A 15,593-nucleotide genomic window follows, 5' to 3' on the forward strand; every position below is an offset into this window, starting at 1 on the left:
CAACTGAGAAATGCTGGCCATTTTAATACAAATAGCACACCAGTGCTTATTTCCACGCTTTTATAAAGCAATCTGTTATATAGATTGTAGTCACAGAGAACATCTGAGTGCAGGTTAGGAACATGAGCTGCGTAAAAGCTTTTCACATGGGCAGCACAATAAAACTTCTCTCGCACTGGGAATAATTAAGTCAGAAGATAGTGCATTCACAATTAGCAGGGCATGTTCAGTTTCTTCATTATCATTTTAATTAGCAAATATTAATGTAATCTACAAGTACAAGGGGGAAAACAACTAAAATTACTAAGTTTAAGGAGTCCTTCATGACCTAAGCTAAATTGAGACAAATGTCTTACTAATCAGTACTGGACACCAACTTTCAGGACATTCATTTCCATTTACTGTTAGAACTTCCAAGCGTGTTATCAAATTTAAGAATGAATTAAGGCTCCCACAGGCTACATCTAACCTCTGATGAAGGCAATGGTTAATAAAAATGGATTAGATGCTCTTCTCCTCTTCAGTTATCAGTTCAGACTGATAGTGATCAAGTGACTGTGGCAGCTCTGCCTCATTCAGATTCCACGCCTGTGGCTGTAGCAATCACGTAACCCAGTGACACACAGAACACGCTGCCCTCTCATTTTTAGTGGGTTCCTGGTCCTTTTATATTTAAGATATGCTGGACGAAGCCTTAGCCTCTTTGAACTCAATAGCAGAGCTCTCATTCATTTCACTGGGACTCAGATTCACCCTGACTCAAACAGATTTCCTTTCTGGTGCTTGTCCTTTTTCTGCCCTGCAGATGAAGTATTTTGGCCTCCAATATAATCAATGATGCATCTTACATGAACAACAATTAAAAGATAAAGAGGTTTAAAAGAAGCTACCTCCTAAAGACTTCAGTCCTTTCTCATACGGATTTTCATTTTTAACACTCTAGCAGTAAAATAATAAATAACTTGTCCAATGCTCTTGTAGGACTGAATATCATGAGGTGGTAAACTATTTTCATTCTCTATAAAAACTGTTACTTGAATAAATCCGATTCATAAATATAATAATTACAATTTTATAAATAAAAATTAGTAGTAAATGGAACCCAAAGTATTTCTCACGATTGACAATGCTATAACTAATCAGAAAGAGCTTTTAGAAAGTTGTTGGGTTTTTTTATGTTAGCAAATTTATTTTCCAAGTTTGCATCTGTTATTAATAGTACACACAAAGACAGAAAGGGGAAGATTTTGCAGAAAAAGCACCACTGCCACTGAAAATCAACATTGTCATTAGACATTTTGCCAACTGAGATAGTTTAAAGCTGAAGTCCTTGTAAAATATTCTTTTATCAAACCCCAAAGAAAGTATTTTGCAAGGGAGCTAGAGGCCAAAGCATTTTTAAAATATGGACAAAATACCCAGTTTCAGAAAAATCCTTTAAATCTCCAGCTCTATATCTTTGCTAAACTTACAAACATTCATAATACAAATCATTCTCTTTTTCTTCTATGCACATAGAAATACAGATAAACTACCTCTTGCTTTGGTATCCTAGGCAAAATTAAGTCCTAAGACTTCTATTACAAACATACACAAGACAACTTCTTGTGTATAGTCTGAAGGTTGGAATTCATTTGGAAAATTCTCTTGCTTGTGTAAAATTCAGTTGTCACTGTAACCAAGACTTATTTTGAGGGCAACTCGCTTTTCTATCCACTGCAACCAGTACAAAAATGAAAATAATTAAGTGGTCGTTTAAGTGGTAGCACACTTTTAAAAGACACTTTGCTCAGACACACTCCTTTCTTAAGGTTTTACGCTGGGAAACAGAAAACAAGTTATGTGGGATCAGAGAGAGTTTTACTGGTCTATTTTGCAGCACTTTTGATATGAGGCCTTACCTCTTGTGTCTTCACGTTTACATATCCATAGTGAGTTCTCAGAGGCTGCCTTTGGCCGTTAGAAAATGATATCCACTTGACACTGGTTTGTCCAAAGCAGTTTAGAATCAAAGGGAAAGTTACTTCATTGGTGAGACGAACGATGATCAGACAGAGGAATGCTGCAATGAAACTCACAGCAACAACAGACTTTCTCTGTAATACAAAGAAGAAAGAAAAATAAGTATTAAAAAGAAAAAAGTATTAAAATGAATAGTTAATGTTAATTTAAAAATGTATCTCCTATTGTAGGATGAGAGAAAAATGGTTTAGAAAACTATTGTAAGATTATTTTGTATGGTAGTCACCTTGCTGCAAGAACAAAAGAAGACCGGTGTACTGGATCATTTTGCTTCAATAAATGTGTATTTTAGGGACTGAGACTTTCTTTTAGAACAGGTAGGAAGTAAATTGACTTTGCTCAAAAACTATCATTGTTTTATTTCTTACAATGTTTCAAAACACATCTACCAGTTTTAAATTTTATTTGTATTTGTAATTAAGATTTTTTTCTGTAAACATTCACAGCAAAGCCTCTATGCACAATCATCAGTGCTGTGGGCACAAACAAATATACAAAGTGCAAATGCCATTTGCAGCCACACCAAAGTCTACTGTGAAGACAAAGGTCACTGCTGATTTTCTTTATTGTGTGCTATTTTTAAATCATCTCTGTGCAATAGAACTCACACTCTAATCTTAAATATTTTAGAATGGCTGGTGAAGTCGACACAACCTGCTGCCTTATTCCAGGTTCACAAATTTACAAAGGCATTAGTATCTTGGACAAGATGACCTCTGCTGTTAATAATGTACCAGATCTGCAGCCTGTATCTAATTAACCTTTGCTTTCCACCTCTGACCTAGCTAGTTGGCTGGACCGGTTAATACAACCACAAAAAGATACCAACCTTTTCCCTGGGTAACTCCTCAGTCTACAGGAGAAAAACTAAAAGAAGCTAAAAGAGAGGGGAACATCTATCTTTAAAATATTGCAGTCAACTACTTCTGGACAAACTACTTATGAACAAAAAGGGTTAGCTGGCATATGTAATGCTTTGTGGTATGATACTCAATTGTAAAGGTGATTTTTTTACAATCTCCCTGACAGAATGCAGCAATGATCATTTCCAGGTGTTTTCTACAGTACTTCAATAACATTCTAGCTTTACGAATTTGCTACAGTTCAGTCATCCTAGTGAGTTTAATTCTATCGCTCTAAACAATAACAAAGAGACTTATTTATTTATTTTAAACCTAAAAGTCTACCTAAGTGTAACCCTCAGTGCTGGATGGCAAAATCTGATCCTCATAATTCCTGTCTACAAACACCACCAATCAGTGGGAGCCAGCACTTTACATGTTTGACTGTTTTTGCACATGAAGGCCATGAGATCACAGGTGCTGCAATACTGGTGGAGGGATGAAAGCTGAGCTCTGACACCCACCATATAAAAGAAATGAATTTCTTCTTTGGAGGTTCATTTGAAGATACTCAAATTCAAAACATCAAGCAGAAAAAACAATGATATTTACACAGCAAGCATCCAGTGAAACACGTAAAGTTGTACTGAACGTGACACAGGAGGCTCACGTGCTCCTGCACAGAGCCTGCAGGCACCGCTGCCGTGCTTTGGGTCAGTGTCTGGCCACCAAAAACTGTGAGGATCACAAAGAGCACACAGAAAATTTGCAGGGATATTACTGTATCAGCACTTAAAGAGCTGAGAAAATAGTGCCTTGCGGCAGGGTTTGGATGGCACAATTGCATGGCTTTATCTGTTTCAAGGTATTTGGAGGCTGCAATTAATAAGAAAGAAGAAACAAAAGACCGAGATGGGAGAGCTGGGTGAATGAGGTCACTGAGGAGAAAGGGGAGAGGATGATGAAGAGAAGTGTTCTGGCAACATGATTCAGCGACGAATCTCAGTCAACTAATGGCTGTGTAATGCTAAATTAAACCCAGCAAATCTTCAGAGGACAGTGTAACAGCCACAACCCCATCACAGCTCTCAGCATCTATGGAAGGCACTGCACTTTTCATCAGCTGCATTATAACAGATTTACATTAAATTGCAATAAACTGGCTGGGGAGCACTTCTGTGTCACTTCTCTTTGTGCCAGATGGAAATAGAAATGTTTAGCTATATATCAGGGCCTTGTAAGTGTTAAGAGCAGCCAAGATGTGCAGCACAAGTGATAATCGTAAAGCAGTGAAAAAGAGCATAGATTAGTCATATTATTTATTGCAAATCTCAATTAAAGATTGCAAATATTTAAAGGGGAATCTAGCTACTCATTCCACTACATGGGCATGCGTCAATCAAAATGTCCATGACAGGAAAAAGAGACCCTGCTCTATGTGAGGCCACTATCTGATTTCCACATACATGTACTTTATGGCTTGTCAAATGCCTTTTTTTTTTTTTTTTTTTAACTTGCTTTGCTTTGTACAGAGATGTTCTGAACTTGAAAAGGTTGTGATCAGCTCTGCATGCGTCACGTAGGAAGCTTTTCAAAGAACCTCCGCCCCAGAAGAAGTCAGATTGTGTAGCCAGATCTTTGGGCCTTTATTAGGATGCCATGCGCTTTTTATATTCCTTCTCTTTAAATGCACTACAACAGGAGAAAAGAAAAGTATGGCTTTCTTCTGTTTTGGTATTTAAGAAAATATTGTTTGAAAAAGTAAACAACAAATATTTTTCTGTATGTTGCTGAGCTAGAAAGAACGTGCAGTAACCACAACAGCACAGTGAGAGAAAGGAATTTTTACAACAGAAAGGAACCGAGGCATCTGTTACAATTGTTGGGGAGAAAAAAAAAAAATCTTGGCATATGCAAACCAAATACCGGCCTAACAACTTGTACAAAGGACGGGTGCGTTGAGGATTCAGTTCGACTGCAGATTTTACTGAAGCCATGAGATCTAACAATATTCATTCTCTGAAGGAAGCACTACTGCAAACTGGAATTTCACTGGCTTTATAAATTTCACTGGAAAAAACATTTTAAAACTATGAAACACCTATTTATAATTTTAGCCTTCTTCAAGATCAAGTGAGGCAGTCTGCTCTCTGCTCTGTGGCCAAGAGTACTCTAAAGGACACTTCTAAAACGAATTGCTTCTCCTGAAGTTCCTCCCTCCTTTACCTACTCAAGAAAAAAAAAAAAAAAAAAAGAAAAAGAAAGAAAAAAACAGGTGCTATTTGTCAGCAATCTGTAAAATCTCCCTTCCAGCCGACAAATAGATTCTGCCATATTTCCTCTGAAAAATAATAATAATAGTAATAATAGTAATAATAGTAATAGTAATAATAATAATAGTAATAGTGAGAGTAATAATAATAAATTTTAGCATTAGAGCTTCCAGGAATTCTACTAGACATTAGGACATGACAAGAAGCACGGAGCTATGTACATGGATGAATACCAGACTCTAATCCATCTCAAACTGCTCCACAGCAACATTTTAAACACTTACAAAATCATTTGGGAGACCTAACAAATGTTAACTAGACACTCTGCAAAGAAAAAAACTTTTTCCTTCTTAAAATTAACTTCTCATGGATGCAAACTGTCTCCCACAAGAAGAAATTTTCTCTAGCATGGAAACATCCTCTGTAAAAATCTCAGCCAATCTTTATGTTTTTCTAACAAGTTTAATGTAGATGTTTTGCTGTTTCTAACATGGTCATTCGATGTTGTTAAAAAAAAAAAAAAAAAAGTGGGTACATTTCAGACTAGAACACAGGTATGTGATACCCCGCCCCCCCCCCCACCCAGGCAAAAATCCCACACTTGAACTACACTGTTTCTTCTCTACTCTTTTTATTCAATATCCACAATAACATAATCCCAGGCTGACTCTGTCTAGTGTGTATATGGAAATCAGAAAGCAGTAGGCATGATTCACACTTCTAAGGCTTAAATTTATATTTATATTTATATTGCTGGGAGAAGGAATGAGATAAAACCAGGACTGTCATAATAGTATGCTGGTTGGGATTTCAAGAAAAACTTGGTGGCAATAAAACATTAACAATATTTTTGAGGTTATATATATATATATCTATATATATATCTATCTGTACTTTGGTACCATGGTTCCTATCACTATTTCTAACCTTCATAACATCTGGTTTTGGCTATTTACCAGTGCCAGGGTGATTCATTAGCTTCAGTTTGGCAAGAACTTGCCAGTCTGAGTGAGTTTAAGTCATTTCTCTTTCATAATCTGTTAAGAAGTGTGGAGAAGATGAGACCCTTTTTTGCACTTCAGTAATACCTGATAGAATAATGACACACAAAAATTTTTTGTGTTGTATACAAATGTCTAGCAAGGAGGAAGAAAGGAAATATTTTCAGCATAAGCAGAGAATTTCTTAAGTTGTAAATTTTACTGAGGTATGTAGTAATACCTTTATTATGATTTCTAGTCCAACAGCAATACTCTGCCACTTCTAATGTATGATATGGCAAACACTGTCAAAATACTTTATAAGCAATAATAAATCCCCATCCTAGTGAGATTAACAGTAAAGACCCATTTCACAGATGCATAAACTGATGCTGAAAGCAACTTCCTCAATATCACGAAAAAAAAAAAATCAACAGAATCTACTCCTAAACTTTTATTCTAGAACAATTCTGTCTCTCAGAATTATTATTTCCATTAATTCTGCCTGAAATTTTTCAGTGCCGAAGTTGAACATAATATTATGGAAGACTCTAGTAAAGAATCATTGGAACTAGTAAAGTTTCATTCCACAAACAGTAATTGAGAATAGCTTTTTTTTTTTTTTTCCCAGAAATCAATGTTTTCAGTATTCATTTTCTCCATTATTTTCATGGATACATGATAACACTGTGCTTGGAAGGACAAATGAAAGGTAAAGAGTTACATGAGTGTTAAGTATCTTAGATGACACAATATGCAGTAAAATTTACAGGTATAGTGAATAACTCAATCACTTTTTTAATATCTCTGCACATTAAACTACTATTATTATGGGACTGATGCAGGGTTTCAGGCTTTTTATTCAAGTACGATACCAATTGAAAACAATAATGGCTACACTTACTGAATTTGTTTCATTTTGTAGACCACTATATGGAAAAACTAGTTTATTTAATTTTCTCTTTTATTGTCTTCAGCATCCTCTTCAAATACTGCTTTCTGTTACAACAGAGCATAAAATGAAATTCTTTCAGCACGCTACTTCAGCATACCTTCTGATTTCACCAGTGCAGGCAATAAATACGCCTTCCAGCTATTCCTTCTGGCCTGAACCTCCCTTTAACAGGGCTGCCTGGGGGAGACTCAGGCAGGGGGCCTGAAACTTTTCAGAGAGGGAGCAAGACTGGATAGCAAACATCCTTTTAGAAACAGACGTGTATCAAACAACATTTGCATAAAATCGGTACCTGAAGATTTACTTTTTTCTCCTCCAGAAGTGAAAGTTAATGTGAATATGTTCAAAGGCTCCACGGGAGAGGGCTGTCAATGTTTTCTCTCTCAGGAGAAGAGAACAAAGCAGGTAGGGGGCTATATCAGAAGTAAGATCTGGTTTGAGTTCAAAACCCAGTAAAATTAAGATTAAAGCAAAATTTTAATATTTTCTGGAAAAGGGCACCTTTGCTGAAACCGGAATGTAAGCAGCCAGGAAGCAGAGGCGTAAGAGCAGAAATGAAGATCAGTGCTACAGAAACAACAACAAATGCTGTGTACATAAAAGTAGGTAGAAAAGGTACAATGAAAGAAACATACAGCTTGTATGCATGGCCTGGGAAGTGTTTCTTCTAAGCATGTTCCCTGACTCAGGACTGCGTTCATGGCTTAAGATGTTTGAGCAGGCATGAACAGGAGACCCCTTACCTTCCTCATGCCTCCCCTATGGGGGGGGGGGGGGGGGGGCTCTGGCCTTTTATATACATGTAGCTAATGCTGCTGAAAAGCTTTCAAGACCACAGCTCACCATCCATCTTTCCCTGTTGTCAGTTGTTGAGAACTTGTTACATAATTCAGTTTTCACCGTGATATTTTCAATTCAGTCACAGATGAATGAATGGTGATGTAGCTAGATTTATAACAGCTCAACAGTGTTTTCCACAGCAAAATAAAACATATTCAAACATCTCATTCATTAAAAGCCAAAGATCTGCACATAGTGCTCAGACTTACTGAGGTAAGACAAATGAGAGCTTCCATGTCACTGTAAAAACACATCTGACTTGAGCTACTAAATAAAGAAAAACAGGAATCAGCAGACAAATTATTGCCCAAACAATTGATGTAGCAGCAGCAGCCTATATTAAAAGCTTTCTGTGCTCACATACAGGAGGACTGTTGGCATTGTAAGGCACTGTCAGATTTCAGATGTTGATCTCTATCACTATTCCCCTGTCCCCTTAACTGAGAGCTGGACAAGGAGGAGTTCTCTTTGTCTGAAGACCTCCTTACCCCTCCAAGTGATTTCAGGCTTTCCAGGACTTCTTATCCTTTGACCATTGTTCCTCCCACTCTTTTCTTGCTTACCTGAAGGTGGATTTGTGCTTCCCTCAGTAGCCCAATTCTGGCCTAGGATACCCAATGCCAACAGCTCCTAATCCCAACAAGGCACAAACGCATCCTTAGCACAGCTCGAATGTTCACAAGCAGCAAGTCACTGCACCACCAAGGCAACTTGAACTTCAGAGCAAAGGATGCCTTCTGCCAGCCTGCTACTTCATTTTATGTTAAAACTGAAAGTCGTCCAGTAGCTGAAAAGATCTAGCCCATTAAAACACCCATGGCAGAGAAGCACACTTTAAATAAGGTTGTTGATTTTTCATTCTTTAAGATCTGTTAAGAATATTTAATCTAATACTGCTGTTACTGATTCATCAATGTCCTTCACAAATAGGGTGAACTTTATCAGCATCTGTAGGTGCATAACATACAAATACTAACGCAGCCTCTGCATGACAGAGCAGTATTATAGAGAGAAAAGAAAAAGAAGCATCTGCAGCACATTCTCAAATGGTGGCTGGTGGTTTTTTCTGTGTGTGTGTGTAAAATAAATAAATAAACTGGACTATTGCCCAGCTCTTCTTATCAATAGCTTGGCAAGCTCTCAGACACACGCAGGCTGATGTGTGTTTCCCTATAATAGAACTGCTGGTATAAGAATTTGTGATCTTTCAACCTGGCAGTTGGTTGCTACTACTTATTGAAGTACCACCTGATTGTAGCTATTTTTCACCTGCTGAGAAAAAGTTCAAAGAAAAACCACCCATGTCTGAGTATTAACTCTTCCCCTGCCAGGTATACCTCACCAAGGTGACCTCTCTCCCCTCTGTAGAAATAGATGAAGATTCATGATAGGCAACATCTTCAGAGTGAACCCATTATTGAGTGGTGTCACAAGCATCCTGCCAGACACCCTGTAGCTGCCAACATTTTCATGAATAACACCTTGCAGAAAGTTGGTTCTTTCAACCAGAAATAGACACAAAAATACATAAACCAGAAGAAAGGCAACAACAAAAAGCCCTACAGATGCATCAGGAAAGATTCTTAGCAAAAAAAATAACAGCAGACCTCTGATATGTAGATCTCTCTATATAAAGATATACTTATTAAAAGCCTATTGCATTTCTTTATTATTTTACATGAAATATCAGAAATACTCAATTTCTTGTTTCAAAAAATTACAGGAAATAGAATGTGATAGCTTATAAAATCAAAGTGAGATAAATTCAATTTCTGTTCCTAGCAGTAAAATGCTCGGTGCCTTTGGTACACAGCAGGAGGAGCAGCCGTTAATCACGTACATATATGCTTAGCACACGCTACCATGATGGAACCTCTGGAAGTACTAAATTCTAGATAAGAAAAAAAAAATTGAACAAATAAAATTAAACATATGACAGAAGCCTGGAGGCAGAAGAAATTAGAGTAAATAAAATGTTGTACCAACTCCATATTCTCAGGCTGCACATCTGTGAGGAAAATGCTTTTTGCTGGAAACCTTCACTTGCCTGCAGCTCACTTCTACCTGCAGGGGAAAGTTTGTGCTACAGAGCAAAAATTGCATAACCAGAAATTCACACAAGTGAAATGTAATTGCCTACCACCATCTGGACAAGTCCAAACTTCCTCCATTTAATTATCCTATGTAAAGATCCCCGGCTGCCATGCTGGACTTGAAGCTAACAAAACTTGGCCTCATGCCTCAGTTTCCTTCCGAAGGCCAGCTAATGCTGCAAGACAAAAGAGATCTTGCCCAGCCTGTTGCTTGGCAGGACTCTTGCTCTGGCCCTTCACATCAGCTTCATCCTACACCGAGGTCGATACCTTTGGAAACTTGCTCTGAATGCTCTCTCTGCCACAGCACACCTGCTATTCAAAAGCATGAGAGGGAAAACAGGAGCAGGTGGTCATTTTTCAGTTTAGTCTTGTGTTAGGTACCCTCAGAGGCCAGTGTACCTTGCTGCAATGCAGATTAATACTATTATCACAGCAGTACAGCACAGAGCTTTCCATCTAGGATGCAGATCAACTGTGTTAAACACCATGCATGCACGGGCAGACCCAACAGGTTTGTGATGCAAGTGAAAAATCGAAGGGAGGCCCCCATTTTAAATTAATTTGTAGGAGGTGCTGCATGGAGCGATGCTGTGTCTGCACTAACCCAGAAGGGCAAATGGCCTATACATTTTTGGCAGAGATTTTCCTTTTAAGTACTGGCACAGTCTGACCTCGCTTAGCTCATTTCTCCCGATACAGTCACAGGAAAATGCTCCAATTTAGCATGAACTTAAAGAAAATTTCTTGCCCGTTGGGTACAATTGCATTCCTTCTCCATGTAGGAGTCTGTTCATTATTCATCCTTGGAAAGCATGAGCAAGAGGATATCAGAAGAGAGACTCTCCAAACAGCAAGGCATATGCAGCATTACAGTTAGAGACCAGAATGGCTGCCCCGGTACCGCTCAGATGTTGACGACACGTTCCTCAGCTGACTAGGGAGCTGCTTACATCAGGGCACTGAAACTCAATAAAGGCACCAATCAAGGTAGTGGCCTCAACTTAATTATGAGTCTTATTGATCGTGTCTTCACTTTGTTTTAAAAAGAAAAAAGAAGGCAGCACTAAGCTCACAGCAAGACCTGGTGGGACACTGCAGAGCAGCCTCCTTGGCCGCTCTGAATCCCAGTGACAAATCCACAGTGGACGATCCTTGCCTTCTGTGCTGACCTCTCCCTTCCAGGACTTAGGAAAATAATTTGTGTGAATTGTTTTCATCAGAAAGAAGCAAAACACAATTTCACATTTACCATAAAATCCATGATCTGAGACATATTTTGTGAATACACCCAGTTTAATGGTATACTTGTGGTGGAATAGCACCCAAAAGCCACAATCAGGAGCCAATCTCCATTGTGCTAAAAGCTATAAATTCTTTGGATTCATTATTTCTGCAGAGCATCTCAATAGGAGCTAGAGGAAATCATAAAAATTGATAGTTTTCCAAAAGAAATTCCTCCAAGCAGTAAAGTTTAATCTCTCTCTGATCTGTTACCCTGATAGAATAGAACAGGGACAGTAACATATATATCCTGGCCAAACACACATTCCATCATCATATCTTACTCCTCTCATGCTGGGTGAGCTAACTGAATTGAACTTGACCTTCAAAGCCCTTGGAATGCAACAAAATATCTCTGTTTTCTGACATTTATGGGTGGCTTTTCTGCATGGCTGCATTTATTGCCTGGAAAATAATGGTGAAAGCTGTGTGTACAGACCTATTATAAACATTGACAAATCACATGAAAGGAAGACAGATTTATTTGGTATAGATTACTCCAGAGATAATCTAATCAAATCTAAGATTTACATTTTTAAAGCAGATAAGATATTCACTGAGTTAGCATTTTGATACAATGGATATATATTACCCTTTTATTTTAATCTGCAAGTGTCATTGAACGGATCCAGGCTTTTGGTGCTTCTACTTTTGCTTTGAAAAGCCTTATGTATTTCATATGAAAATGCAACTTTGAACCAGCACATGCACAAGGAAAACCCTATGGAAAATTCTTACAGAAGAATATCAATCTCTGCCTAATAAAGCTTAGATAAGAAATACATTTGGACATGAAGCTATATTAAAAACCAGGAGTGCTAGATGCGAAAGGCAAACACATCCCAGTCATGGCTTTCTAAAAAGAAACCACATCTGGCCAGCATACCAGAGGTGATGTTGAACATTTTGCTGACACACACTGTCCGTTTTGGTGGAAATGTGACAAAAACATGTGCCTAACGATTTTTCATCCTCTAGTTCATGAAATACGGAGGGGGTGTCAGACACGATCCCAAACTCATCAGCTCCCTTCACGCACATTTTCCTTATTTGCATGCAAGAAACAAACAAAAGCAATTAAAAAAAATCATTCATACTGAGCTTAATTTTTGTATGCTTGTAAATGAAAATGACAGTGGCAACAGTGCCCCTATCAATCTGCGGGCTGCTCTCCAGGAGACGAGGTGGGCTCAAAACACAAAGGAGGCGCCTCTACTGCAGGATGGACGCAGGTGGCTCTGGTTCCATGGCCTGCCCTCGGGCAAGTCACCTCTGCTCTGTTCCTTGGCTTCAGTCTGCAAAAGTGCCCTGATGCCAGCACGGTATGATGGTTTTATTTTAGGTAACAGCAATCAGTTCATATCTCTAGCTTTACCCCAGTGCTGCTTAAACTGCGATTACCGACAGCTGAATTAATCAGGGCAGGACAGAGCCCCCTGGCCACATGTGCCCAAACAGCTCCTGCTGCATTTGTGTCCTTGGTGAGAATGTTTGGGTTTGTAGCACTTCGTACGGTTGTTACAAGTTATGGGAGTATTTTATGATCTGCTCCAATCACTGTATGTTGTTACAATTATCCCGCAGTGCCGAGAAAAAAGTAGCCCAAGATTTCCTCAGCGAGCCTCTCAGTCTTTCATCCATAAATCTCCACAAATAATGCTGTTTGTTTAATTTAAGACTGCTATACAGATTAATGGGACAAGTTGTCCACTGGTCAGGGGAGGAATACAAAGATCCATCTTAACTTATTTCATTTCCAGATTTATTCATTGCAAATGTTACATAATGTGACATTCACACACTGCTGGAGAAGTTAAGGAACAAAATGCGCATCACTAATCAGCTGATCATTCCTCATTTGGCTTTCAATGCCAAAATTAATGATGCACTTCCTTTTTTATTAGATCTTTTTTTATATACTTCACAAAATCAAAAACAGTATGGGAAAAAAAAAAAAAAACAAAATATTTCTTTGTGATTTCCCTCCTTTTGTACACATAACCACCCCCACAGTGCTAGGAAATAGATTTAATCAGTTTAAACCCTAGCTCTGCTGGGACTCCAACAACTTTTTTGACTCTAAGACACAACTTCAGGTGTTTATGTTCCAAGACACAAAATCCTGATATTTTCAGTTGTGCATTCTTGGTCATTCAGCACTCATCACAAATGCCACAAGTCAAGTTTCAGCTGCTCTTACTCCATTTCCCTTGCCTGAAAGTTAATTACCACACTGAACGCCACAACATGTAAGGTCAGTCCCTCTGACCATTCTCAGACCCCCTAATCTTACAAAATTCACAGAGCGCTCCCCATTTTGCTGTGCTAGAGAGAGCCTCTGTGGCAGAAACTTCTCGCTATCCAATACTACTGTTTTTGAATATTCCTCTTTCATTTATTTTATGGAATTTCCATCTTTAATTCTTTAAACCCACCATTTTTCTGCAGCTGTGCCCCAGCTTCCTGTTTAACTCTAAAGCCTTCCTGCATGTGCCTTTTTCCAGAATTGCTTTTAAGAACCTTCTCATGTTTTCCCTAACTACCCTCCATTTGCGTATATTCCTCTGTCTTTCTGACTAATTCCATCCTAAATTCCCCCTCAGGGCATCATCTCTCCTCCCTTATTTAACATGATGAAAAGAAGGATTAATCTCATCTCTCTTTTTGGAACCAGTTCCATTCCCTCTGCAGCCCGGTACGTGGCCCTTTTTTATTGAAGGTGTGGCTTTTGTTTTTCTGTTATGACACCACTACTGTGGTGGCTCCAATGCTCACGGACTTCTGTACTTCAGCTCTGTGTTAATACGTTTAGCCTTTGTTTAAGCCTGGAAGTGTATAATGCTGTTGGGAAAGGCTTCCTAGGAGTGAGCTCTGGAGGCATTACTGCAGACACCCCTTTCTTGTAATGTATTTACCTAGAAAATATTAACCTAAATGAAAGGCCACTAGGTTAGAAGCAGTTTTCTAAACAGACAGCATTTAATGTATCTAACCAGTCTTATCCTTTCTCAAAAACCACCTTTAACGAATCTCCTCTCAGCCAGTTTCAGCAAGCTGACAGAACCAAACTTGCATTTTCCAACAGCACAGGTCCTGCAGTCTCCTGGCACACTATTTTCTTAGCCCATGTTCTGCTTTCATGTCATCTTCCTTGGCTACAGGTCTTGCACTTGGTCTTTCAAAAGGGACCTCACCGGTGTGTACCAGCCAGCCAACTTCCCTGAGCTAACATATTTCACAATCCCATTTCATTCGGGTTCCACAGCACCTTGTGAGTGGTCAGCACATCCAGAATCGGTCCTATGGCATTTCTGCCAACACTACAACAGCCCTGGAGTCTTCTGCAAATGTACCTTTGGTAGGAGCCAAGTGACCTATAGAAAGCTCTCATGAACAGATTTTCAGAACAGCTCAGGTCTCAGCAATGCCAGGCAGGACAGGAGAGGCTGCAGCAGCTGGAATAATAGCAGCTGTTGGGTTCGGGGTCAGGTTTTTGAAAAAAAAAAACTAAGTGGCAGGTAAGTTACAGAAATGGGTCTTGAAAACAGCATCTCAATCCATTTCTTAGTCTTTAGACACTAGTTCAAAGACAGTTTACAATGGCCAGCTTTAACTCACATTACTTAGGAAATATCTCAGGGAAACACGGTGCACACAGGCAGTACCACAAGGGAAAATCTACCACAGCTGCATCATGTTATATAAAGATATTCATTTTCTTTTTAACCAAAGTGCACTTCTCATGCTAAACAATTTAGCCTCTTGAATTTTGACAAAGATTGTACCACGGAATGTCATATGTTGTCCACTGAAGGGTAAAAGTGTACAAAGCGTTAGAGGACGAAGTATATTAGGGTTACACACATTTTATTCCATCCTTCTTCCTTTTGTTTCCCCATTGAGCACCAGAGCTGTCATCTCCTAAAAGCCTCAGCCTGTCACCTCAAAGAGACAGCAGCTGACATGTCCCTTTAGTGAAAGGAAAAGAGATTTTGTGACATAATAAAACTGGGGATGATAAAATCAGTTTAAATGACAATAAGTACAGAAAGGCATGTGCTACCCATCTTCCACTTTGCTCTGTTATTGTTATTAGATGCTCAAGGAAATAGAGAAGTAATGTAGCTTCCTCTCTCACACCCAATGTCTCAGTCTTTGGTGATGCAAAGACTACTGAAATCTATACGAAAACCTGTTTTCAGTTAAAAATCTCAAAGTTTTCTCTGTCTTCCCTGGCCACAGAATAGATTGTCCACAAGATATTTATATAGAGATAAATTAACATGCTATTTTACTGCACAAAG

The 15,593-nt window shown here is 38.7% G+C and overlaps 1 protein-coding gene across 4 annotated transcripts in view; it reads right to left on the bottom strand.

Annotated features, from left to right (window-relative positions):
- ST6GALNAC3 (ST6 N-acetylgalactosaminide alpha-2,6-sialyltransferase 3) overlaps positions 1-15,593 on the bottom strand; it is a 237,898-nt gene that overhangs the window by 120,846 nt on the left and 101,459 nt on the right. For all 4 annotated transcript variants that reach the window (XM_021275829.4, XM_072041710.1, XM_005010319.6 and 1 more), the window contains exon 2: positions 1,902-2,096. Coding sequence is in view for 2 of the 4 variants with exons in the window: in XM_072041710.1 (XP_071897811.1) it covers positions 1,902-2,096 (195 nt within the window). In the remaining 2 variants the exon portion in view is untranslated. The remainder of the gene's footprint in view (positions 1-1,901; positions 2,097-15,593) is intronic.

Source organism: Anas platyrhynchos, chromosome 8 (genome assembly GCF_047663525.1).
Source record: "Anas platyrhynchos isolate ZD024472 breed Pekin duck chromosome 8, IASCAAS_PekinDuck_T2T, whole genome shotgun sequence".
Classification (NCBI taxonomy): Eukaryota; Metazoa; Chordata; class Aves; order Anseriformes; family Anatidae; genus Anas; species Anas platyrhynchos.